This window comes from Catharus ustulatus, chromosome 30 (assembly GCF_009819885.2).
Source record: "Catharus ustulatus isolate bCatUst1 chromosome 30, bCatUst1.pri.v2, whole genome shotgun sequence".
Taxonomy (NCBI): domain Eukaryota; kingdom Metazoa; phylum Chordata; class Aves; order Passeriformes; family Turdidae; genus Catharus; species Catharus ustulatus.
The window spans coordinates 3,765,742-3,791,720 of NC_046250.1; the positions used below are offsets into that span (position 1 = coordinate 3,765,742).

General features: G+C 55.4%; 2 protein-coding genes across 11 annotated transcripts; one reads left to right on the forward strand and one right to left on the reverse strand.

Annotated features, from left to right (window-relative positions):
* Positions 1 to 708: 708 nt before the first annotated feature.
* CTXND2 (cortexin domain containing 2) lies at positions 709 to 975 on the reverse strand. Its single transcript, XM_033082798.1, has one exon. The coding sequence runs from the start codon at positions 905 to 907 to the stop codon at positions 734 to 736; it is 174 nt and encodes a 57-aa protein (XP_032938689.1). The 5' UTR covers positions 908 to 975; the 3' UTR covers positions 709 to 733.
* A 1,101-nt stretch (positions 976 to 2,076) lies between these two features.
* Positions 2,077 to 23,339, forward strand: ARNT (aryl hydrocarbon receptor nuclear translocator). 10 transcript variants are annotated; one of them, XM_033082791.1, is made up of 23 exons: positions 2,077 to 3,282; positions 7,892 to 8,003; positions 8,983 to 9,027; positions 9,784 to 9,828; positions 10,667 to 10,711; positions 14,039 to 14,252; positions 14,462 to 14,675; positions 14,758 to 14,823; positions 14,941 to 15,040; positions 15,349 to 15,414; positions 15,520 to 15,605; positions 15,998 to 16,074; positions 16,221 to 16,355; positions 16,763 to 16,837; positions 17,605 to 17,756; positions 18,576 to 18,686; positions 18,840 to 18,915; positions 19,289 to 19,412; positions 19,671 to 19,770; positions 20,139 to 20,289; positions 20,494 to 20,653; positions 21,102 to 21,256; positions 21,757 to 23,339. In XM_033082791.1, the coding sequence occupies exons 1-23, from the start codon at positions 3,258 to 3,260 to the stop codon at positions 21,844 to 21,846; spliced, it is 2,424 nt and encodes an 807-aa protein (XP_032938682.1). In that variant the 5' UTR covers positions 2,077 to 3,257; the 3' UTR covers positions 21,847 to 23,339. The 10 variants fall into 10 exon arrangements, with proteins under 10 accessions (XP_032938682.1, XP_032938684.1, XP_032938678.1 ...); XM_033082793.1 differs by having other exon boundaries at positions 21,105 to 21,256; XM_033082787.1 differs by having other exon boundaries at positions 14,758 to 15,040.
* Positions 23,340 to 25,979: the final 2,640 nt, after the last annotated feature.

Below are 25,979 nucleotides of genomic sequence, written 5' to 3' on the forward strand. Positions count from 1 at the left end.
AACCGGGGGTGCTGGGGACACCGGTGATGGGGCCTGGGTGGGGCTGGGGGGCTCTGGTGGGCTCTGATGGGCTCTAATGGGTTCTGGTGGGTTCTGGTGGGTTCTGGGGGGCTCTGGGTGGGGCTGGGGGGCTCTGGTGGGCTCTGCTGGGCTCTGAGGGGTTCTAGGGGGTTCTGGGGGGCTCTGATGGGTTCTGGTGGGCTCTGGGAGCCTCTGGGGGGCTCTGGGTGGTTCTGGTGGGCTCTGAGGAGCTCTGAAGGGCTTTGGGTGGTGCTGTGGGGTTCTGGGGGGCTCTGATGGGTTCTGGGGGGCTCTGGGTGGGTTCTGGGGGGCTCTGGGTGGTTCTCATGGGTTCTGGTGGGTTATGGGGGGCTCTGGGTGGTTCTGGGTCGTTCTGATGGGTTCTGGGGGGCTCTGGGTGGTTCTGATGGGTTCTGTGGGGCTCTGGGAGGTTCTGGTGGGCTCTCTGTGGTTTCTAGGGGGTTCTGATGGGCTCTGGTGGTTTCTAGGGGGTTCTGGGTGGTTTCTAGGGGGTTCTGGGGGGCTCTGGGTGGTTCTGATGGGTTCTGGTGGGCTCTGAGGAGCTGTGGAAGGCTCTGATGGGCTCTGGGTGGTTCTGGGGGGCTCTGGGTGGTTCTGGGTCGTTCTGATGGGTTCTGGGGGGTTCTGGGGGGCTCTGGTGGGTTCTAGGGGGTTCTGGGTGGTTCTGGGGGTCCAGGCTCCTGTCTAGGGGTCAGTTGATGGGCTCCTCCTCCCAGGTGGAGGTGGGGATGGCGCTGTAGGGATCCACCACGAGGCGGGCGCAGCGCACGGTCACGGCGAGCAGGAAGAGCCCCAGCAGCACCACGAAGGCCGTGGCCACGGCCCTGTCCACGTCCAGGGCGGGCAGCGCCGTGGGGGGCTCCATGTGGGCACCCAGGGGGCTCTGTCACAGCTCCAGGACACCCAGGGGGCTCTGTCACAGCTCCAGGGACACTCAGGTATCTCTGTCACAGCTCCAGGGACACTCAGGAGTCTCTGACACAGCTCCAGGGACACTCAGGTGTTTCTGTCACAGCTCCAGGGACACTCAGGTGGGTGTCCCTCGGCTCCAGGGACACTCAGGAGTTTCTGTCACAGCTCCAGGGACACCCAGGGGTCTCTGTCACAGCTCCAGGGACACTCAGGTGAGTGTTCCTCGGCTCCAGGGACACTCAGGGGTCTCTGTCACAGCTCCAGGGACACTCAGAGGTCTCTGTCACAGCTCCAGGACACTCAGGGGTCTCTGTCACAGCTCCAGGGACACTCAGGTGGGTGTCCCTCAGCTCCAGGGACAATCAGGAGTCTCTGTCACAGCTCCAGGGACACTCAGGGGTCTCTGTCACAGCTCCAGGGACACTCAGGAGTTTCTGTCACAGCTCCAGGGACACCCAGGGGTCTCTGTCACAGCTCCAGGGACACTCAGGTGGGTGTCCCTCAGCTCCAGGGACAATCAGGAGTCTCTGTCACAGCTCCAGGGACACTCAGGGGTCTCTGTCACAGCTCCAGGGACACTCAGGAGTTTCTGTCACAGCTCCAGGGACACCCAGGGGTCTCTGTCACAGCTCCAGGGACACTCAGGTGAGTGTTCCTTGGCTCCAGGGACACTCAGGGGTCTCTGTCACAGCTCCAGGGACACTCAGGGGGCTCTGTCACAGCTCCAGGGACACTCAGGTGGGTGTCTTTCGGCTCCAGGGACACTCAGGTATCTCTGTCACAGCTCCAGGGACACTCAGGAGTTTCTGTCACAGCTCCAGGGACACCCAGGGGTCTCTGTCACAGCTCCAGGGACACCCAGGAGTCTCTGTCACAGCTCCAGGGACACTCAGGGGTCTCTGTCACAGCTCCAGGGACACTCAGGAGTTTCTGTCACAGCTCCAGGGACACTCAGGTATCTCTGTCACAGCTCCAGGGACACCCAGGAGTCTCTGTCACAGCTCCAGGGACACTCAGGTGGGTGTCTCTCGGCTCCAGGGACACTCAGGGGTCTCTGTCACAGCTCCAGGGACACTCAGGTGGGTGTCTCTCGGCTCCAGGGACACTCAGGTATCTCTGTCACAGCTCCAGGGACACTCAGGAGTCTCTGACATAGCTCCAGGGACACTCAGGTGTCTCTTCCAGGTTCCAGGGATCCTCCAGTCCCCCACCAAACTCCCAATGCCATCCCTGAGGGACCAGAACGGGGGGGATTCATGGGGCTGAGGGGTGAAAAACGCACAAGAAAATGGGAAAACGCGGCCCTGAGTCCCCTCTGCTCCTTCCTTACCTCCCTGCGGCCAGCGCTGGGTGTCTGTCCCGGCCCCACCGGCTCCGGCCCTTCATGAATTCTGCAGGAATGTGCCGGCATCACCTTTCAGACACAGCCCCGGGGATTAAATTCCCACCCCGCACCCCCTTCTCCCGCTGGGAGAGGGCTCTGGTCCCTTCACAGGTATTCCTGGTGACGTGGGGCGATTTGGGGAGCGTTCAAGAGGATTTACCCCCAAAATCCAAAAGCCTGGAGAGGATTTCAAGGTAGTTCTTTGCTTATATTGGAATAGACTGGAAAAAACTCTTGGAAAACGCATTGAACCGAGCTGCCCGTTTAGATCTTGCAAGCCAGCCCCACGGAAACCCAAAATATGACAGAAATCTCCTTCAAGTTTCTTTATTATCTCCTTCTGAGAGAAAAAAGGATTGCTTTGAGAAGACAGTGAAACTCTGACACCCCATGAGTTGGGCTGTAGGGATTTCCCAGAGATTTTTCGGCGAACGATGAGTTTTGGGGTGCTGTTGGTGGCCCCAAAGCCCAGTCCTGACTCAAGCAGCTGTTCCAGTCCCAATCTCAGTTCAGACCCTGATGACATGTCCAGCTGGATCCGAATTTTCGTTCCCCGAGGTTCGGACCCCCAAACTCGCCCCAATCCCGACCCCAACCCCAATCCCCATGTTGTGTGACGTCATCAGCACCACCCACCATAGCCCCGCCCCTCCTCGCTGGGGGCGGAGCGAACGCGGCAATGCTCCGCCCCCTGGCCGTGCCCTCCGCTTGTCCCCGCCCCCAGCCCGCCTTTGGACCAATAGCAGCGCCGCGTCTCCCCTGTCCCTCCCTCCGCCCCCCGGTTGAACCAATAGCAGGCCGGCGTGGCGCTGGCCCCGCCCCCGAGCCGGCGGGGCTGTGAGGCCGGCGGAGGTTTTCCTGCGCCGCCATCTTGGATCGGCGGAGCGGAGCGCGGAGGGGGCGGCCCGGGACCCCCGCCATGGCCGCCACCGCCGCCAGCGCGGGTGAGCCCGGCCAAGCCGGCACAGGCGGGGCTGGAGAGCGGGCTGAGGGGCCGGGGGGAGCTGCTCAGGGCGGGCATGGGCGGCTGAGGGGGTGCGTGGGGCTGTGAGGGGAGCAGAGGGGCCCTGAGGCGGGATGCGTGCGGGCTGAGGGAGGCCTGAGGGGATCCAAGAGGTCTCGGGGGGCCCTGGAAGGCTGAGGGCGACCTTCAGGGGTGGGGACCGTCATGTGGGGCTGCGAGAGGGACCCTCAGGAGTCCGTGAAGGGGCCCTGGAGGGGCTGGAAGGGGCGTGAGGGGCCCTGACAGGGGCTGAGGAGGGGCTGAGGGGCAGCCGTGGGGGGCTTGCAGCGGGGAAATGGGGTGGTGGGGTGGGATGGTGCTCCCCGAGCAGCCGGGGCTGCGGTTTTGGGGTACCTGGGGCCGAGTGTTTCGGATCCGGTGGTTCCGGAGACCCTCGAGGTGCAGACCGGGTCTGCGGTCCCTGCGCTCGGTTTCCATCATCGCTCCTTTGGATTTGTTTTCCTTGACGGCTTTTGTGGGTTTTGCCCCCTTTTCCAGCTGTGTTTCACTGAGGTTATCTGAACTCCCCACAAGCGCTGGTGTGAAGGCTGTGCAGAAATGTGTCTGAGCTCTGTGGGGCGGGCAGGGCCCGCAGAACAATGTTCCTCAGGTTGGGCACAGGAAACCGCTGATCCCGATCCTTGCCAAAAAAACCACCCTAAATACCTGATTTTATCAATTTTCTGGCTGAACTTCTCTGAAATGAGCTGGTATCCAGATTAATCTGCGAAGCTGAAATGGATTTACAGCGCGGTGGCCGAGATCAGAATTTGCGGTTTTGGGGTTTTTCTCTGTTTTAGTTTGTGCTTTGTGGCTCCTCCTGTGGCTTTAGGGTCGTGCCATGCACTCAGGTTTATCCAGGACTGTTCAGTGACACCGCTGAAGGATTCTAGGTTTTTATTTTAACGTTCCTGGAAGGTTTTGTTGTTTTTAAATGGTGAGAAAGCGCGCTGGGAGCTCAGACCATGCAGTTTAGGAGGAAGGAAGACGCTCGTGGGTTTAAACCGTGCTTCCAAACTTTTGTGGAAGTGGAGTCTTCAGGGTTCCGTGGTTTTTTGCATAATAAGAAAGTTTCAAATTCTGGAGTAAAAGAGAAAGAATTTTCGACATCTGTGTTTAATATTTATAATTGCGGGCAGAGTGACCAATATTCACTCAGCCCTTTTACACAGAGGGGAGGAAATGCACAAACAGTAAACATGGAGATTATTAGGAGAATAAATCCTGAAGGATTCTCACAAATAAATGGGGTTCTTGTTTTCCTTGATGTCAAAAAACAGACTTCAGGGCTCCAGTAGTGCTGGGTAATGTCCCAAAATATCCAGAATGTCTTCACTGCCACCCCTTAGCCATGGAATAAACATTCTTTTCTTAATTTCTATATTTCTTCTTGGAGAAAGTTCCCATGGGGATGGACATGCTGAGCTGGCATTGCATGAGAAACTCAAACAAGCTAAAAACCTCCTCCTTAATTAAAAAAAATCAATTTAATGTACCCCAGGCGGAGAAATTGAGATATTTTGTAAATGAAAAGCCACAAAAGGGGAAATATCAAAGCCTTATAGTTGTGAGTAAAACGCAGAGTAGTTTTAAGGTCTGCTCCCAGACCTGCTCCAAACTTTTTGGGGAGCTCACAAATGGGTGAATTTAAAGCAAATCTTGTGAGGTTTGCTCTCCAAACGTGAGCATGCTAAAGCTTCTGCAGCACCAGTTTTGTACAATAAAAATGTATCTGAGAGCTGCAGCAGCCCCTCCCGTAAATCACAGCTGGGGATATCTGCTGTGATTTTATTCTGGAGCGTTTTTCCCCGTTGGGATGGCAGTGGTTGCAGCGGAGCCTTTCCCAGGAGAGCTGGGCTGGGAGCCTGGAGCAGGGGGCTGGGATTTTCACAAACGCGTCCCTGCTCCTCTGCTCTGGCCTTAATTAGATCCAGCCCGTGGTGAGGGGAGCAGGGGCTGGTTCTGGGAAGGGCAGAGCCAGCCAGGATGTTGGGAACCCACCTGGGATTTCTTGGAACTCCTGGCTGGGCACCTCCTTCTGGGAAGGAATTCTCCGTAATGCCCTCTCTGAACCTCCCCTGTACAGCCCCTGCTTCCTCCCATCCCCAGCCGCCTTCCAGGGAATTGTGTGGAGTGAAAACTCCAGGAATTCACCTCGGGATGGTGGTGCTGCTTGGACTGGGGAGGGCAGAAACTGGGAAGGGATTTTTGTGTTCCTGCGCATTTCCTGGAAAAATCCCAAAGGGTGGCAAAGCCCGAGCTCTCCCCACGCATCTCCCTGGTTTTGGGAGGCTGTGGCAGAGCCGTGGCCATTCCCTGCAGGGCACCCTGAGGTGCCAAACCTTGGGTTCTGTCCCAGCAGTGCCAGGCCGTGGTGCCAAACCAAGATCTGTCCCAGCAGTGCCAGGCCATGGTACCAACCCTCAGGGTCTGTCCCAGCAGTGCCAGACCGTGGTACCAACCCTCAGGGTCTGTCCCAGCAGTGCCAGGCCCTGGTGCCAACCCTCAGGGTCTGTCCCAGCAGTGCCAGGCCCTGGTGCCAACCCTCAGGGTCTGTCCCAGCAGTGCCAGGCCCTGGTGCCAACCCTCAGGGTCAGTCCCAGCAGTGCCAGGCCCTGGTGCCAAACCTCAGGGTCTGTCCTGGGCTTCCACTTGAGCCAGGAGATGTTTCTCCTTGCTGACTCCAGCCTGGTGTGATCAGGTCCCTCAGGGGATGCAGGGCCCTGCCGTGGGCTCCAGGAAATCTCCATGTCTTGGGAAGCAATTCCCTGTGTCCCCCTCTGGAGCCGGGTCCAGAGAACAGCTCGGTGTCACTTCCTTCCCCTGCCCAGAGCGGAAATTCCTTCCCCTCAAGAACGGGATTCTCTGTGCTCCAGAAAGTTCACTTCTGTTCCCACCACGTTCAGATATGGCTGGGGAAAAGGAGGAACCCTCCTGGCCTGCTTTATTCCCACTTGAAACTTCATTTTGTTGAACAAAATCCTTGGATGTCACCTTGGGAATAAGGGATGGGGCACAGCAACGTCAGAGTGATCCAAGACCAAGCAGAAAGGAGATGGGGAAGGGTTTCCACCTCTCTCCAGATGTGTTTCTGAATTCCAGAGGATCCTGGGGCTTTGCTGGTGTGGATGGGCTGTGCTCACTCCTCTCCTGGTTGGGGTTGTTGTTGTTGGCTCCTTCAGCTGCCAAGCCTGGAGCTGGATGCTTGTTCCATACCGTAGTCACCCCTGGGAGATCCTATGGATGGGCAAGGAAAAGCTTCCTCAGCAACGCCAGCTGCTTGGAGCAAAACAAGCCAGGCAGGCAGAGAGGCTGGGAACATTAATGGGGTAAAACATGTTCAGTTTTGGCAGAAATAGCAGAAATTTGGGAGCGTGTTTGCTGTGAGGTCCAGGCACACCACGAAGGTGATGGTACAGCTCCGCTTTTAGCTGTAAATGAACCAAAATCCAACTCTGGGAGTGAAATTAAACTATTGCTGGACTGAAATCTGGCTTTGGGGAGTGGAGAGGAACTTGGCAAGCTCAGCTTAAAGCCCGTTTTTTCCCTAATTCATTAAACCTGAGGGAAACCTCAGCTCTTGTGTGTGCCCCCAGTTGTGGCTGTTCCCTGCCCACACTGCTCTCGGTGCTGCTGGGGTGGTTTGGGAAGCCCAGCACTGGGGTTTTTGGGGTGACTGGGTGGCTTTGGGGTCCCTGTGCCCAGATAAAGCAGAAGTGGCTTGGGGACTGCACTGGGCTCAGTTTGCAGGGTTGTGGTGGAGGTTTTCAGCCTGGAGCAGCTGTTCTGTGCCACTTTTGCAGAACATTTACAAACCTACCACCATTAAAATAAGCACAGAGCTGACTTATTTCAGGAAAACGGGAAGAAATGGTTTGTAACGGATTAAAAACTCATTTTGTGATGTGGAGCAGTAGATGTTTGAACGTAGGGAACGTCGGTTGGGCTCTGATGTAGATTTAGCATAAATCACACTGAGCAAACTCTGAACAACTGCAGATGCTGTTAGCCCTGCTCCTGAGCAACCAGGATTAGGGGAAAACAGGGAAATGGGATGCTGGAATCACAGACTGGTTTGGGTGGAAGGGACTGTGGAGATCACCTGGGACACCTCACGCTCCTCCAGGGCCAGCAGTGGTGCTGTGGTGGCCACTGGTCTGTACTGGTGCAGCCCAGCGGTGCCAGGTGAGCAGTGATGGATTTTGAGGAGCTCTGTGAGCGTTCTGCTTCACTCTTTGTCTCAGATTGGGTTGGTGTCACCGGGGGAGCTCTCAGCTCTGCTCCTCCTCCCTCCTCCGAGCAGCCTCAGCCCCTTCCCCGCTCCCTGCAGGCTCCTCCTCTCCCCAAAACCCAGACCACATCTCTGGATTTGGCAGCCTGAGCTGTGCAGCTGGGGCAGCAGCGAGCGCTCGGCGCTGGGATGGAAGGACCCAAACTCACCCTGCCCCAGCCCTGCAGAGGCTGACACGCAGCTGGGAGCTGTTCCACTGATGCACGGGGGGTTGGGTGTCACCCTGGCCCATTTCCCTGATTTTCCCACTCCTGTTTAGAGATGGCATCCGACGTGTCCTCGCTGGGCGCCGCCGTGGGCTCCGGGAGCTCGGGGTCGGGAGCCCCGGCCGGAGGAGCCGCAGCTCAGAGGCCCAGCAAGAGACGGCCGGGGTGAGTGAGGGGCAGAGGGAGGGAGGGAGGGCTGGGGCTGGGCTCTCCTCTCCTTTCTGAGGAGGTTTTGTTCTCCAGAAAGAGCCCCCAGCCTCGGGAGGGGCTCCTGGTTCCTTCAGGTGGGCTCTGTCCGGTCCTTTCTCTCTGTGGTTGTGTCTCCCCTTTGAAGAGGGGGTTAAAACATTCAGAGGGGATTCATTAAAAGGTTTGCACCTCTACAAGGAGCAGATGCACACCAAGGATTGAGATCAGCACAGGAGCTGCTGCAGGAATCTGTATTTGGGGGACTCCCTCCAACCTTTACAGCTCTGGGAGGGCTGGGGGAAGCCACAGTGTGCTCGTGGGAGGCTTTTTGTTTGCTAAAAATGCCTCTGCCATTTCAAAGGGAGTTGAGTGGCTGTTCCCAGATTTCTGGCAGGAGAAATTGCCTTGTAATTTTCAATCAAACTCAAATCTGTCTCTGTGCCCCTCCCAGTCACTCCATTTGGTGCTGTTCCCACTCCCCTGCAGCTCCTCCCGTGCTCCATCCCAGGAGGAAAGCTGAAAAGGGGTTTGCCCCTGTGTGAGCACACACTTCACAAACTGAACTTCAGCTCCAGGAAGATTTTTACCCTCCTTTTTTCCTTTTTTAAAATTTTAAATGCAGCCAGTCCAGGCCTTTGAGCTGGGAATGCTCCATCTGTGGGCTGCTGATGGTGCCTGGTTCTCCCAGGGGATCCAGGCTTTTGGAACAGAAGGTTGGGATGATCCCAGTGGATTTTCTTCCTTTGGAACTGTTTTTTCTTGCTCTGCTCCTGATAGACACCTGAAAGAAAACCCTTTCCAACTTTGTTGGTTGTTTCACATTAAGATCACTAAACTGCATTGGGATTAATTAATTTTTCCTGTCAGGAATAATTTACATCCATGGGAACAGACACAAAACCAATTTAAAGGAGAAGCCACTTGGTCAACAGTTACCTTTTTTCCTGTTTTTCAGGCTCGATTTTGATGATGATGGAGAAGGGAACAGTAAATTCCTCAGGTGAGGGAGAACCTGGCATCCACAAGTTTCTGTCCTGTGGTCCAGCTGTGTCTGTGCTTTCCCTGGAGCAGGATCTGTCTGCTCCTGTGGCTTTTCCTCCCTGGAAGTGATGGGAATTGCTCCAGTTCCTCAGACTCTGCCCTTTCTCCCAGTCAGCAATATTCTCCATCTCTGTGGCTTTTGTCACTGCCTCAGACCTTGTTAATTAATCCTCATCTGGTGTAAGGATGCTCCAGTTCCAGAGGCATTCCTGAGGAGCTGTGAGGGTCTCCTGGTGATCCATATGGAGCACAGAGGAGTTGGAATATCTCGTGTCATTCATTTGTAGCCTCACCCCATGGTTTAGGATTGAATAACTCCAGGAATTCCCTGCGCTCCCCTGCTTTAGGGATGGCTGTGCAGTGGTTTGAGGATGATCAATGTGGGATTTACCAGGAGAAACTCTTGGATGGAGCTCCTGATTTGGGCTGGCTGTATCTTCTGAGTGCAGTTTAATCTGTTTGTTGGTGTGGGATTAAACTGAGTGTGATCCCAGCATCCCTGATTGGAATGTGCTGTGGGAAAACCCCTGGAGGAGATGGGAATGGTTCACCCCTGGTGTTTGGGTGCTCAGGGGATTGTCCTGCACTGCCCACCCACACCCAGGGTGGCATTTTCATCCCCAGGCGTTTTTTGTGGGTGTCAGACCTTGTTTTCTCAATGTTTTTTTGGGAAAGAAGGAAGTGTAAACACTTTAACCTCTCCCCCTTCTCCTAGATGTGATGATGACCCGATGCCAAACGATAAAGAGAGATTTGCCAGGTAAGGATTTGATGATTTTAAAGCTTTCTGTGCCAAAAAAAAAATGTGAGAGGGATCCTGCAGCAGCCTCTCACCTGAAGGGATCCACACAGACCAGTTCATCGAGTGTGACAATGACATTCCTCTTTCTCACCATTCCTTTCAGCTCTGGCCTTGGACTCTCACTCTTTTCTCCTGCTCAGGAAATTTGCAGAGGTTCAAGGTTCCTGCTTACACAAGTTTTCCTTGAGCAGGGTTTCCTGGCACACGAGATCTGTGTGTTTTGTGGGGAATTGCACAGCTCTGCAAATCTGGGGGTTTTCTGGAGATTGTAGGGAGTGCTTGGATCAGTTTTTGGTGTCTGACAGTATCTCTGAGTGTTGGGATTGAACCCACAATATTTCTATTTCTGTTTGAAGCTCTGTTCCCTTCTCTGGACACGCTCCAGCCCATCAATGTCCCTCTGGCCCCAGCATTTGGGGGTCACTGTCCTGCTGCTACCTGCCAAAGGAAAATGGGGATTCCACGCTGGGATTCTCCAGCTTTTTAAGTGGTTTGAGTCCTTCTGAAGTCAAGCAAATCAAAAGTATGTTAGAAATATCAGAATACTTCTAATTTTAGAAATAAGCAAACGAGAACTAGGTCAGCATCTCAGAAAGTGTTTTCAAACTCCAACACATCAGGCACCAGTTTAATGTGGGATGTTGCAAACTGATGACTGTTTTATTTTATGGAATTGCTCCTCTGCAAAACAGACCTGTCCTAGCCTGGGTTTCCTAGTCCATCTTTTCCATTTTTTTTTCCATTTTTTTCAACTTTTTTTTCCATTTTTAGCTTAGCTGGCTGATTTTATTTTTAGGTCTGATGATGAGCAGAGTTCAGCGGATAAGGAGAGACTTGCCAGGTAGGAGAATGGAGATTTCAAGCATGGACAAGCAGAGTTTTTCCTTTCCTTGATGTTTCTCTAGGCATCCCTTCTCTTTTTGTCCCTCCTTCCCTCATCTGCTGCAGAGGATTTGACAGACTGCTGGAAATGGAATTGGGATTAGGAGGGGAAAGGCACTGAGGAAAGGCACACCTCATCCTTGGAAGGATGATTTTTAGGGAACACAGGATTTATTTACCAAGGCCACAGGGTTGGGCTCCTGCTTTTGCTAAGCTGTGCTGAACACAGTTCTTGTCCAGGTCAGGGTGCCAGGTTGTCCATCTGGGAAGGTTTTGTGTCCTGGGAATGCTGTAGGGCTCAGAACAGGCAGGAAAAGGTGTGTTGGCTCAGGTGTTTTCCTTCCAGGAAAGGTGGTGCCACTGGAAACAGGATTTCATTTTCCCTGAGTTTCTATAAGTGATTAATGAGAGGCTGTGCCTGAAATTACCAGAGCAGCCACCTGGAGTGCTGCACCAGGAAGGGCCCTGAGGACACCTGTGCAGGGCATTTGTCACCTGTGCACACCTGTGCAGGGGATTTGTCACCTGTGCCCACGTTTAGGGCATTTGTCACCTGTGCCCACTGCAGGGGATTTGTCACCTGTGCCCAAGTTTAGGGGATTTGTCACCTGTGCCCACTGCAGGGGATTTGTCACCTGTGCCCACCTGCAGGGGATTTGTCACCTGTGCCCACTGCAGGGGATTTGTCACCTGTGCCCACCTGCAGGGGATTTGTCACCTGTGCCCACTGCAGGGGATTTGTCACCTGTGCCCACCTGCAGGGGATTTGTCACCTGTGCACGCTGCAGGGGCTTTGTCACCTGTGCACACTGCAGAGGATTTGTCACCTGTGCCCATGTGCAGGGGATTTGTCACCTGTGCCCACTGCAGGGGATTTGTCACCTGTGCACACTGCAGGGCATTTGTCACCTGTGCCCAAGTTTAGGGGATTTGTCACCTGTGCCCATCTGCAGGGGATTTGTCACCTGTGCCCACTGCAGGGCATTTGTCACCTGTGCCCAAGTTTAGGGGATTTGTCACCTGTGCCCATCTGCAGGGGATTTGTCACCTGTGCACACATTTAGGGGATTTGTCACCTGTGCCCACCTGCAGGGGATTTGTCACCTGTGCCCACTGCAGGGGATTTGTCACCTGTGCCCACCTGCAGGGGATTTGTCACCTGTGCACGCTGCAGGGGCTTTGTCACCTGTGCCCACTGCAGGGGATTTGTCACCTGTGCCCATGTGCAGGGGATTTGTCACCTGTGCCCACTGCAGGGGATTTGTCACCTGTGCACACTGCAGGGCATTTGTCACCTGTACCCAAGTTTAGGGCATTTGTCACCTGTGCACACCTGCAGGGGATTTGTCACCTGTGCCCAAGTTTAGGGGATTTGTCACCTGTGCAGGGGATTTGTCACCTGTGCACACCTGCAGGGCATTTGTCAGCTATGCCCACTGCAGGGCATTTGTCACCTGTGCCCAAGTTTAGGGCATTTGTCACCTGTGCCCACTGCAGGGCATTTGTCACCTGTGCCCACCTGTGCAGGGGATTTGTCACCTGTGCCCACTGCAGGGGATTTGTCACCTGTGCCCACCTGTGCAGGGGATTTGTCACCTGTGCCCAAGTTTAGGGCATTTGTCACCTGTGCAGGGGATTTGTCACCTGTGCCCAAGTTTAGGGGATTTGTCACCTGTGCCCACTGCAGGGGATTTGTCACCTGTGCCCACTGCAGGGGATTTGTCACCTGTGCCCACCTGCAGCAGCCTGAGCCCCTCTGCCCTTTGTTTTCCACTGTGCAGATCAGGCCAGTTTGGGGCAGATTTGTCCTTAAACCAAAACCTGGCCCCCAGGGTGCCTTTGCTGGCTGCACTGAGCTGTGCTGGAGTGTTTGAGAGATCGGGAAGTAAAGAACATTCCAGAAACCATGGAGTGGTTTGGGTTGGAGGGGCTCATCTCATTCATGGCCCTCCTCTATCCCAGGCTGCTCCAAGCCCCGTCCAGTCCAGCCTTGAACACTTCCAGGGACCCAGGGGCAGTCACAGCATCCCTGTGCAGCCTCTGCCAGGGGCTCCCCACCCTCACAGGGGACGATTCCTTCCCAAAATCCCATCCAGCCCTGCCCTGTGTCAGTGGAGAGCCGTTCCCCCTTGCTCTGTCCCTCAGGCCTTGTCCCCAGTCCCTCTGCAGCACTGGGCAGGCTCCCTGGGCTCCTTGGAGCCTTCTCAATCCCAGTCCTCCCATCTCATGGCAGGGGGACAGTGGGCAGGTGGAGTGTGAATGTCTGCTGATTCTCCAGTAGCTTTTATAGTTGAGGGATTTTTGTTTTTCACACCTGAGCTTGTGAGTTTAGAGAAGCTGCCTGACTCAGAGGTGAGGTCGCTGAATGTCTGCACACACCTTGCAGTGATGAATGCTCCATTTTTGTATTTATCCTTTTATTCACCTGCCTCTCCTTGCTGCTTCCAGCACTTCCATCTCATTTCACTTCCCACCACGTGCTTCCTTGCACCTGATCCATTCTTCTGTGTAGGAAACCTGGCTTTTGAGCTCTGTTTTGGAACACCCACCCTAGGAACCCAGCTAAATTTTGTCTCCTGGATAAAAGAGCCAGGTTGTGGTCTGTGGGACTGATGGGATGTGAGCCAGAGGGGTGCCAAGAGCCTCTTTAGGGGCAGCAATGGCCACAGTGCCTCTAGAGCTCGGTGCCACCACCCAGGTGTTGCCTGGTCCTGCTCTGCCTGGCCTTGATCGTGCAGAAATGAGGTGGAACCAGCTTGGAAGCTTTCCCTGCCGTGGTAGTGAGAGGGCTCTTGGTGTCCCTTCCCAAAGCCCTGCAAGGTGAGGCCACACAGAATCCTGGCGTGCCTGGGGCTGGAAGGAGCCCTGGAGCTCGCCCAGTCACCTCCCTGTAGCCCAGAAGAGCAGGTGCCCAAGGTTTAGCTGCAGCCCTGGTGGGTCTGGTGGTGCAGCTGATCCCAGCCAGCCTCAGACATGCAGCGCTGAGCTCACCTGCAGTGAGGTGACCCCACTTTGGGGCAGAGGAGCGGCTGTGTGGTGCAGGGAAGGTGAGCCCAGCTCCTCGCTGTCCCAGGGAGCCGCTGTGGCTTTGAGGAAGGCCCAGGTGTAACCTCTGCTCCTTGCCCTGTCCCCACTGTGTTCCCTGTGCACGCCCAGCATGTGAGGCTTGACTCCTAAATCCTGACGGCCCCGATGCATCTCTGTGTGTGTCACACCCGTGGGGACACCCCCGAGCCCCCGCCCCGGGAACTTCACCTTCCTCCTTTGTGCTGCTCGCCTCTGGCAGGGAGAACCACAGCGAGATCGAGCGCAGGAGGAGGAACAAGATGACAGCCTACATCACGGAGCTGTCGGACATGGTGCCCACGTGCAGCGCCCTGGCCCGCAAGCCGGACAAGCTGACCATCCTGCGCATGGCCGTGTCCCACATGAAGTCCCTGCGTGGCACCGGCAACACCTCCACGGACGGCACCTACAAACCCTCCTTCCTCACCGACCAGGTCTCTGCCTGTGTAAAAAATCCCTCTTTTTGTTAAGGTCCTGGAAGGCCACGGTGAAGCCTTCTGGTCTTGGCCTGATGCTGCTTTGTGGGAATTGGAGCAATCAGAGGGGGAAATTTAATAAAAATTTAATGATGGGTGGGGGGAGAAATTCCAAATCCAGGGGTGTGTTGTGGCAGTGGAGCTGAGAGGTGTCTGTGTGTGCGCAGGAGCTCAAACACCTGATCCTGGAGGCAGCTGACGGCTTCCTGTTCATCGTGTCGTGCGAGACGGGGCGCGTGGTGTACGTGTCGGACTCGGTGACGCCGGTGCTGAACCAGCCGCAGTCCGAGTGGTTCGGCAGCACCCTGTACGAGCAGGTGCACCCCGACGACGTGGGCAAGCTGCGGGAGCAGCTCTGCACCTCCGAGAACGCCCTGACAGGTACAGAGCCCGGGCAGGGGCGCCGGGGGCTGGCAGGTGGCACAGCCTGCGGAGGACTTGGAGTAAACCCTTCCCTTTGTAGAGGGAACCAAGCCCTGGTGCCTTTCCACCAAGGATGCTGCAGCCCCCCCCGAGAGCGCACCCAAAGGTACCACCGGTGACACTCGTGTCCTGCCAGTTCCCAGTACGTTACCTGGTGCCACACCTGGCTTGCTGGAAGGACTCCCAGTGCTGCAGCATCTCCTTTTTGTTTCTTTTGTTGTAGGTCGTATCCTGGATTTGAAGACGGGGACTGTGAAGAAGGAAGGGCAGCAGTCCATGAGGATGTGCATGGGCTCCCGGAGATCCTTCATCTGCCGAATGAGGTAGGAGGGAATTCCCTGAGCCTAAAGCTGGGCTTGCTCCCTAACCCTGGCACTTCCATGCTTTTAATTCAGCTTTTTTGGGGCTCATTTTGATGATATAGACATGCTAGAACATGGCTGAGCTTTCCCTGCAGTCAAGTCCTTGAGATTTTTGTCTGCCCTGTTCTGTAGAAGATCCAGTTTAAAGTAACAATTAGTTTTAGCCCAAGTGTCACCTCCCTTGAGTTCTGCAGAACGAGGGCTTTGTGTGATGGAAATTCCTTTTACCCAAGATAATCCAGATCAAATCTTTCCTAACCCTGGTGCAGGTGTGGCAACAGCTCTGTGGATCCGGTGGCTGTCAACCGCCTGAGCTTCATGAGGAATCGCTGCAGGTGAGCGACACATGAACAGCACACATCCCTGCAGCACAGACACAGCACAGCTAAACACCCTGCCTCGCCTTCCCCACTGCAGCACAACCTGTTTCTCTCCCCAAGGAATGGTTTAGGTGCAGCCAAGGATGGAGAGCCTCACTACGTGGTGGTGCACTGCACGGGCTACATCAAAGCCTGGCCCCCAGCAGGTAACAACTCACCTCGTGCTCAGCTGGGCTGGGTGTGAGAGCACACGGTCTGGAGTGGCCATTCCAGGAGCTGAGTGTGCCAGGAGGTGCTCTGTGAACATATCTGTGACTTATCTTAAGATTGACCTGATTTTGGAAGGTGAAGCAGCAGAGATCTCTCTCTGTAGAGGATGAAAATTATACTGAACTGTCTGATGTGCAGCTTTTGCTGAAGTTCAAAAATTTTCATTCCTTCTGATGGAAAAAGGGAGGGGTGGCACCTTGATTTTCAAAATCCCTTCATGGGGAAGGGTTACAAACCAGGGCAGAGAGATGTGTTGCAGTCCATTCCCCTGAAATGAGACATTTTTCCTGTACTGACCTTGCTGTAATTGTTGGCCCTCCCCTCCCAGGTGTTTCCCTGCCTGACGATGACCCCGACGCTGGCCAGGGCAGCAAGTTCTGCCTGGTGGCCATTGGCAGGCTCCAGGTGAGTGCCCTGTTCCCCTTCTCCAGCACTGCCTTGTCCTGGGAGTCCCCAGATTTAAACTGTTCCATCTGAAAACGTTCCCTGCTCACCCCAAACCCCAGCTCAGAGCCAGAGGAGGGTGGTGACTCTCCCTGTGCTCCTGGCAGGTGACCAGCTCCCCCAACTGCACAGACATGAACAATGTGTGCCAGCCCACAGAGTTCATCTCCAGGCACAACACCGAGGGAATCTTCACCTTCATCGACCACCGCTGCGTGGCCACCGTGGGTTACCAGCCCCAGGTGAGCAGCTTTTTGAGAAAAGAGCTCTTTAAACTTGCCTTTCCTTCTACTGTCCATCAGAGCTGATAAACCATGCCCAGGCCCTCACCCAGACATGTGTTCCTTCTCCACTGGTTGCTTTTCCATGTGTTTTTCCAAGTGCTTTGATCATGGCAAGGCTGGGTGTCTCTGGGTTGTGTCAAATGTCAATTAAAGCCGTTTTTGCCTCAAATTGAGTTAAAGATCAAACATTAATCAACAGATGTTGTGCTTTGCTTTTAGAAAACAGCACACCAGCTCTTGTGCTTGGGTTGTGTGACAGGGATGTGGGGGGAAGGAGCAGGAACTACCTGTCCAGAGACAGATTAACCATGGAGTCTGTCTGCCAGATGAACTGACTCAATCTCTCACATCTCCTTGAAAAATAGGAACTTCTGGGGAAGGACATTGTGGATTTCTGCCACCCAGAAGACCAGCAGCTCTTACGGGACAGCTTTCAGCAGGTAAAACACTGTGGCTGCCCTGTGCATGCAGGGTGGAATTATTCAGGTTGGAGTTCATTCCACGACTGGAATGTCTTGGTGCTTGCAAAGCAGCGAAATTGGCTGGAAAACCAAGAGGAAAAGCAAAGCTTAGATAACTCTCCTGTGCAAGCAGTTGCAGATTTAGTCATATCATTAAATGCAAAATGAAACAGAAGCATCTGATGTCTTAACTCCTGAATCCAGTCTTAACTCCAGCTCTGGCTGCTGGTCCAGCTGGCTTTTAGGGCCAGGGATGTGGCTCCCAAGTGCCTGCTTGACTTGGCTGAAACCCTGGTTCATCTCTAGGGCCCAGCCCAGTGCTGCAGAACCCGCAGTGGAGGTGGTTTTCTTGCCCTGTTGTCGTTACTGTTATTTCTGAGGGCCTTGGACTGGTGGCAGGGCAGGTAAGGCTGCCCCTGTGGTTTCATGACTCCAAAAACCAGCTGCTCATATCCATTGCTCCAAACCGTTGGAATGGGAAGCGACAGCATGTGTGTCATTTCTTGGAGGCTTTTCCATACATCTCACCAGTGCAAAGAGCTAAGAGAGGTGAAGCCAAAAAGGGGATTTTAGATTCCCCTCCTGTATCCTTCAGGAGCTGTCCCAAGGGAGTAGGTGCCATTTAGTTTGGGAAGGCTGAGCTGTGGTGGTCCAGGTTTGAGGCAAAGGGCCATCACAGGGGTCTGGGGGGGAGCTCGTGCCCCACCTGTGATCAGGTGCTAGCGGTGTGGTTCTGTCTTTTCCAGGTGGTGAAGTTGAAAGGCCAGGTTCTGTCCGTCATGTTCCGATTCCGATCCAAGAGCCGGGAGTGGCTGTGGATGAGAACCAGCTCGTTCACCTTCCAGAACCCCTACTCGGACGAGATCGAGTACATCATCTGCACCAACACCAACGTCAAGTGAGTGCTGCACGGGGCTTAGAGCAGCCCAGGGCTGGGCAATCAGCCTCTCCCCTCACCAGCTTCCCATCCCTCTCCAGGAATCTCCTGAGCCCCTCAGCTCCCATTGTCTGCTGGGCTGGGCCAGGCACTGCAGGATACAAAGTGCAGGAATTGTGGTGCCTTTGGTTGTGTTGTATGGCTTCACAAGCTGCCAAAATTCAGCTCCAGAAGTGCCTGAAATTAGGGAAATCTGCCTTAGTTCGTGGATTCCTGTGGCAGCCCAGGGGTCCCATCTTTGGGGATGGTCAGAGCTGCTCTCCCTTTCCATTATGGAGTTCCACACCCCTTGCAAGGACCAAGAAATTGTTTTTGTGATCTGGAGCTGCAGGCTTGGCAGGGGCAGCTCCAGCAGGCAAACAGAAGGCTGGATTGCCTGGGGAAGGGAAATGCAGGAATTTTTTTTGCTACGAGGCAAAGTAGCAGTGCTTCCCTGCAGGGCTGAAATCTGCTGCAGGCCTGATTTCCTGCCCCATGTCAGAGCTCTCTCTTTGAACTCCTTTGTTCCACACACAGCCATTCCCACATCCAGAATCCTAAAATCCCTGTGGAAGCTGAGAGCAGAGCAGCAGTGTCTGTGTGGCTGTGTTTGAGGTGTGCAGGGGGGAGGCCAAGCCCCCACATCTGAGCATCAAGGAAGCCAAGTGGAAACTCAAAAACCCCTTCACCCAAACGGGGTTTTGCATCTTGTCCCAGGCAGCCACGTCCTGCTGCAGGCAAGACCCAGCTTTGCTACCAGTTGTGACTTTAAAATCTCTTTTTTCTGTGTTTGCCTTGAAGGAACTCGAGCCAGGAGTCCCGGCCTGCCCTGGCAAACTCCATGCCAAGGCCCCAGCTGGGGCAGAGCGTCAGCCTCCCCCTGGACATGGGCACAGCCCCGCTGCCTTCAAGGTCAGGAGGAGCTCAGCTCCTTTCCCCATTTCACACACCCTTCATTCCCAAATTCCCCTCAGCTCCCGGCTGACGAATCCCTGGTGTAACCACCCAGAGCTGTTCCCTTGGGAATTATCTTTAGCAGCCTGTTGCAGACACTTTCTATTTTAGGCAGCAGCAGCCACCCCAGGCAGAGCTGGAAGTGGGCCCAGGAAGGGAGAGCTTGGCTGGGTACGAGCACTCACAGGTGAGAGGGATTTGGGCACTCCCTGTTTGTTGTCCTGCGCTGCTGAAGCCACCCTTTTGCTGGAGGGTTAAAGGTGGTGGCACAGGTTTAGGTGAGGTTTGAGGGCAAGGTGTTTCTGCCTTAGGTGTTGCTCAATTCCAGTATTGATCGTGTGGAATTACAAAATCATTAAATAATTCAGGTTGGAAGAAACCTTAAAGCCCATCCACTTCCACCTCCTGCCGTGGGCAGGGACACTTCCCACCAGAGCAGGTTGCAGGGGTGTGAGTGACCATCCTGCATGGCCCTGCTGTCCCAGAGAAGCACACCAGAACCCCAGGATTCTCACCTGCCCTGTGCCAAGGTGTGCCAAGCTGCCGTGTCCCACCCCCAGGTGCCCGTCCAGCCCGTGAGCGCTGCTGGCCCCGAGCACAGCAAGCCCCTGGAGAAGGCCGAGAGCCTGTTCAGCCAGGAGCGCGACCCTCGCTTCGGGGAGATCTTCCCTGGCATCAGCACAGGTGGGTCAGCAGCAGGGCTCTGCTCCCCTGTGCTCCCCTTCCACACCTCTCCCTGCTCCAGCCTTCAGTGCACGCTCTGACCCAGGGAACTTCGTGGGAGTTTGGTAGAAAATGGAGAGGAAATCAAATTAAACAGGGTTCAGCAAAATATTCTGGAGTCTGTGTCTGGAGAAGGAACAAAGGAGTTTTCCTTCATACGTCTCTTCCAACTGTTCTTGGGATGTCCCAGCCCAAAAATGACTGCTGTTCTCTCCACAGACGAGAGCAAAGCCATCCCTGCCAGCACCATGCCAGCCAACCCGCCCCTCTTCGCCCAGGGAAACACCTTCACTGCTGCACGGCCCGCTGAGAACTTCAGGTGGGGCTTCACCTGCCCAGCTCCTGCCCCCATTCCCTCCCTTTCCTCTGCTGTGCCTGGACATGCCCAGCACCTGGATGCCCACAGCTCCTCTCAGGTGTTTCCCACTGTAGAACCATGGAGTCCTTTAGGTTGAAAGTGCCCTCTAAGATCAAATCTGACTGTTAGCCTGGGCTCACACTAACCCCTGTCCCCAGGAGCCACATCCACAATTCTGGGGACACTCCAGGGATGACCCCTGCACCCTTCCCAGACGGGCAGAGTTACCCCAATTGCTGGGCTCATTTCCCTCCACCAATACCTTGAGCAGAAGGGTTTGGTGCCTCTTCTGTGCTGTTCTGTGGCCTCAGCCCCCTTTTCCATTCCAGGAGCAGCAGCATGGTCCCTGCAGTGAACATCATCCAGCAGCAGCCCTCGCCCGCCGGCCGGATCCTATCCCAGATTTCCCGGCACTCCACCCCAGCTCAGGTCAGCGGGACCTCCTGGGCTGCAGGGACACGGCCGGTGTTCACACCCCAGGTAGCACAGCCCGAACCCCCAGCTGCAGGCCCCGGGTCCCCGCTGCCTTCCAGACCCTGCTGTCCGTGGGGAACCGTCCTGCTTCGCTCTCCGGCGCTGTGTCCGTGCTTCCTCCTCGGGGCTGATCCAGCAGCACTCCCTGAGCTCAGGGTCGGGGTGGATCCAGGCCTCCTCTTCCTCTCCCGTGTTTTTCCTCTCTTACAGCAAGTGGCATCCCAGACAGTGAAGACCCGAGCTCCCTCCTTCGGCATGGGGACATTCCAGGGCACGCCGTCCTCCTTCGGCTCCATGGCAGCGCCGGGATCCACGGCCTCTCCCACCACGGCGCCGTACCCGGCCCTGGCCAGCCGTGGCACAGGCTTCAGTGAGTGGGACCTGGGGGGGAAACACCCCTGGCAGCGTCCAGCTGTGGGGGGATGTGCTCTCTAATTTCTTGTGGGTTTGGGGAGTGGCTGGGTGTGGGGAGCACAGTTGGAGCCACACTTTGACTGGCAGTGATCACCTTCAGTCATCCTCCAGCCACAGAGCTGGGCTTGGGGGTCCTTGTGGATCCCTTCCAGCTCAGAATAATCTGGGGTCATCCCAGCAGATGAATTTAAAGGCTGACCAGGAGGAAACAAACCCCTCTGGGAGCCTCTTTCCTCTATCCCATAGCAAACACCTGAATTCCTGCGGCAGGAATTCCTGGAGGTGACCCTGTCCTGTCACCAACAGCAGCCCCAAACAGAGCCCTGCCCTTCCCATTCCCACTGGAGCTTTGGGGAAGCTGCATTCCCGAGGCAGGAATCACTCACTGCTGTGTTCTCTCCCAGCAGGCGCCGAGGCCACACAGACCCCGGCCCCGTTCCAGCCCCGCGCCGCCGACGCCGTGGGGATGTGGCCCCAGTGGCAGGGACAGCACCACGGCCCAGGATCCGGGGAGCAGAACCTGCAGCAGCCCCAGCCCAGCCAGCCTGAGGTCTTCCCAGTAAGATGGAGCTTTTTAACCTCCCAGAGCTCGTCCCTCTGGTTCAGATCAGCTGGGCAGGTCCCAAACTCCCGGATAACCTGATGGGGTTGGGAGTAGAGAGGGCAGGACTGGCTTTGTGTCTTGGTCTGTTGCAGGATCAGTGTGAAATTCCACTTGGATTAACCCTTATAATTAATAAAAAAACCCCTACAGTCCAATGAAATTAAGATAATTCCTGAGAATTCATAATCATCTCACCCAGCTTTCCCAGCAGAGCTTAAATGTGCTGCTGTCCCTAAATTTGGACACAGACCCTGTGTTCCCTTGGGAAAGGGACCAGACCAGTTTGGTCCAGGGTATCCATTCCAGCAAACCCGTGACTAAACTGCCAGCATGGTCATGGAGCCATGGAATTGCTGAGGTTGGAAAAGCCTCTGAGAGGGAGTCCAGAGCTCCCTCAGATTTCCATCCCTGGCACATCCCAGTGTGATCCTGACTCTCTCCTTGCATCCTCACAGGACATGCTGACCATGCTGGGCGACCAAGGGCCCAACTACAACAACGAGGAGTTCCCAGAGCTGAACATATTCCCTTCTTTTTCCGAGTAAAACGAGCCTTAGGGGAAGCAACAAAAGTTCTCTGCAGTATCCACACGTCACGGAAAACAGCCGAGTCTCTTTCTCAAGGAACTGTCTGAACACTTCCCACCCTCTGGAAGCAGAGCTCCAAGGAGGGATGGAGGAGGAGGAGGTTTGGGATTGTTCTGGAAGCTTCAGGACTGGAGTGCCACGAGGCCCCAGAGCCGCTCCCAAGCGGATTTCTTTGGGAGGAATTCCTGTCTGGATCACAGACAGCCCTTCCAAACTTTTAAGGTGGCTTTGACTGTTTTTGTTTCGTTCTCTGCCGTGACTTTTTTCTATAAAACACAAACTATTGGAATTTTTAAGTACTGGAAGAAACCCTTCCAAGTGTTACCCCTGTAAACACAATCCTGGAGGATGCTTGAGTGAGAATCCGTGTCCTGAGCCGGCGTTTTCCTCCTTTTTGGAGGAATTCTGGCTGTTTGTGGAGGGTTGTTACAGCGTCTCCAGTCCAGGGTGCTCCATGTGGAGATTCCCATGTTTGTTTGGAATCTTCTCTCTCCTGTGAACTGTGCAATGAAATCAGTGTGACCCGTGACCCCCTGTTACCCCGGGATAATTAACAAGCCATAAAAATATTACCCATGTAGCTTTATTCTGGATGAATCCGTTTTCCAGCTGATGGTTTCTGTGCTGCCACAAATTGATGTTTCAACAGGTTTTTTTTTTGGGATAAAACCTGCTCCACGCTGTCCATGGAATTTTATCACGTGTAGATGAGATCCTTGTCCTTGTTTTGGAGCAGGAGGATCCCTGGATTTGATCAGGGAATTGCTGAGGAACTGTGTATTTTCACTACCTTTGCTCACTCACCGTCTCCTTAAAGAAGAATTCCTGCCATGGGATGATCCTGTTGCCAAATCACAAACTGTAAGAGGAGAGCTGGAAAAGTAGGGAACAGAATGAATTTTTATATATATATATATATATATCTATATATATAAAATTTTTAATTTTTAAACATTGACTTGGAATCTTCTGGCTTTTTCCATGGAAAAAAAAAAAGAACTTGTGGCCAACCCTGCGCTCCTCAGGGGCTGGAAGAACCATTTGATTCCCTCTTGCTTCAATTCCAACAGGAAAATTGCAGAGCTGGACTTGGAAGGAAGCTTGGCACCACGGCAGCTGGGGAAGAATCTCGAGTTTTCCTGGAGCCTGATTTTGTTTTGAATGGAATGTGGGTGTTCCCCCTTTTCCCTGAATGCTGGGGGGACTCTGGGACCCCCCCAGGCTGGTTGTGAGAGTTTTCCCTGCTGGTTGAGGGCAGGAATGGGGAGGGCTGATCCCCTTTCCAGGAGCTGATTCCAGAGCTGTCATTCCTGAGTAATACCCACGTAGGAACCTCTGAAACCTCTGTGTCACCAACCCAGAGAAATTCCTCTTGTCAGTGGAGCAGGAAGCTTTATTCTTCCCTCTCTTTTTTCCCTCTGGAAAATTAAGACTTGAAGGTTTTGTTTTCATTGTTTTTTTTGTTTTTTTGCTTTTAAATTTTAATCCAAGTTCCTCTGTGGATAAGTGGGAACATCCCAGTTGGAGAGATCCTGTCACCCACCCTGTCCCTTATCCAGGGAGTCTGTCCCAGCATCCCAGCACATCCCCTTCAGCTCGCAAAGGAGGAGGAAAATTCCCATTTCCCGGAGCCCTCACAGGTCCTGTGGCTGTAACCCCCCAGATTTTCCAGATCCTGGAGAAGGGAACCAGCTGGGGCAGCCAAATCCGTTGGGAGGGAGGATGAGGAGGCTGACAGAGCTCCCAGGGCTTGGGGGACAGGGACAGGGCCAGGCTGGGCCCTTCCCCTCTTTGGGAACTCCAGTTTTTGTCCTGGGGTGGGAATTTTATCCTGCACTGCCTGGGGGCAGGAGCTGAGGCCCCTCGGGTGTGTCCCAGCCCAGCTCTGCACAGCAGAGATTTTCCAACAAGACATTTTCCCTTTTTCCAACCTTTGTCTCATTTCTGCCTCTCTGTCCCCGTCTCTCAGGAATGTCCCTAATTCCACCTCCCTTCCCAAACTCCTCTTCCTGTTTTGTTCCTCAGATCCCTTTCCCTCCAGTTTGGCCCCCATCCCCCCGTTTTCCTCCTCCCGTTTTGCCCCCCAGATCCCTCCCCAATTTCTCCCCCTTTGGTCACTCGGTGCCAGTTTTGCCCCCCAGATCCCTCCCACATTTCCCCCGTTGGTCACTCTGGTTTTGGTCACTCAGTGCCAGTTTTGCCCCCCAGAACCCTCCCCCATTTCCCCCTTTGGTCACTCAGTGTCAGTTTTGCCCCCCAGATCCCTCCCCCGTTGGTCACTCTGGTTTTGGTCACTCAGTGCCAGTTTTGCCCCCCAGATCCCTCCCCCGTTGGTCACTCTGGTTTTGGTCACTCAGTGCCAGTTTTGCCCCCCAGATCCCTCCCCCATTCCCCCTTTGGTCACTCTGGTTTTGGTCACTCAGTGCCAGTTTTGCCCCCCAGATCCCTCCCCAATTTCTCCCCGTTGGTCACTCGGTGCCAGTTTTGTCCCCAGATCCCTCCCCCGTTGGTCACTCTGGTTTTGGTCACTCGGTGCTGGTTTTGGCCCCCCAGATCCCTCCCACATTTCCCCCGTTGGTCACTCTGGTTTTGGTCACTCGGTGCCAGTTTTACCCCCCAGATCCCTCTCCCATGTCCCCGTTGGTCACTCCCCCGTTGGTCACTCGGTGCGGGTTTTACCCCCCAGATCCCTCCCCCGTTGGTCACTCTGGTTTTGGTCACTCAGTGCCGGTTCTGCCCCCCAGATCCCTCCCCCGTGTCCCCGTTGGTCACTCGGTGCCGGTTTTGCCCCCAGATCCCTCCCCCGTGTCCCCGTTGGTCACTCCATTCCCGGTCACTCGGTGCCACGTCAGGGCCTCGTGCTGCCGCGGTGATCGTGCCCTGGAGCCCCGGGGTGACTCAGCCCCCCGTCCCCGCCGAGGTTGGGGTCACACGGGGGTGACCCTGCCCTTGGGGACCCCTGTGGGGAGGGGGTGGCAGGGTCACATCAGCGCGGTGCTGCTGTCCCCTCCTGCTCCCCGGGACGGTCCCATGGCTGGAGGCTGACCCTGACGGTGATGATGATGATGATGATGTCCCCAGCATGTCTGGGGCAGGGCACTGGTGCCACCGGAGGTGACAAGGTGACGGTCACTGCAGAAAGCCCCGGCCAGGACCGGCCTGGGACCCCCGAACTGGGGACACTGGGGACACTGGGGACAGAGGTGGGGGGTCCTGTCTTCCTTTCCTGGTGTCACACGATGTCCCCAAGCTCCTGAAGGAAGCGGTGGGGACTTGGGGACAAGGGAGGTGTCCCCGTGCAGCAGGATGTCCCCAGAGTGCGGTGCCGGGACAAGAGGGTGGCCCTGGGGCCGTGATCCTGGGGACAGGAGGGTGTCCCCAGGGCGGGGTGCTGGGTTTGGGGACACTGGGGACAGGAGGGTGTCCCCAGAGCGGGATGCTGGGTTTGGGGACATTGGGGACAGGAGGGTGTCCCCAGGGCGGGATGCTGGGTTTGGGGACATTGGGGTGTCCCCAGGGCGGGGTGCTGGGTTTGGGGGACACTGGGGACATTCGGGTGTCCCCAGGGCGGGGTGCTGGGTTTGGGGACACTGGGGACAGGAGGGTGTCCCCAGGGCGGGATGATGGGTTTGGGGACACTGGGGACAGGAGGGTGTCTCCAGGGCGGGATGCTGGGCTGGGTTTGGGGACATTCGGGTGTCCCCAGGGCGGGATGCTGGGTTTGGGGACATTGGGGACATTCGGGTGTCCTCAGGACGGGATGCTGGGTTTGGGGATATTGGGGACAGGAGGGTGTCCCCAGGGCGGGATGCTGGGTTTGGGGACATTGGGGACATTGGGGACATTCGGGTGTCCCCAGGGCGGGATGCTGGGTTTGGGGACATTGGGGACAGGAGGGTGTCCCCAGGGTGGGGTGCTGGGTTTGGGGACACTGGGGACAGGAGGGTGTCCCAGGGCAGGATGCTGGGTTTGGGGACATTGGGGACATTCGGGTGTCCCCAGGGCGGGATGCTGAGTTTGGGGGGACATTGGGGACAGGAGGGTGTCCCCAGGGCAGGGTGCTGGGCTGGGTTTGGGGACATTCGGGTGTC

What these genes read in the sequence shown, in the direction of transcription:
- CTXND2 (XM_033082798.1), bottom strand. Translation starts at nt 907, where the DNA reads ATGGAGCCCCCCACGGCGCTGCCCGCCCTGGACGTGGACAGGGCCGTG.
- ARNT (XM_033082787.1), top strand. Translation starts at nt 3,258, where the DNA reads ATGGCCGCCACCGCCGCCAGCGCGG. An exon ending in CCTCCTTCCTCACCGACCAG is followed by an intron (nt 14,253 to 14,461) that starts GTCTCTGCCTGT and finishes GTGTGTGCGCAG; the next exon opens with GAGCTCAAACACCTGATCCT. An exon ending in CAGCCGTGGCACAGGCTTCA is followed by an intron (nt 20,654 to 21,101) that starts GTGAGTGGGACC and finishes GTTCTCTCCCAG; the next exon opens with CAGGCGCCGAGGCCACACAG.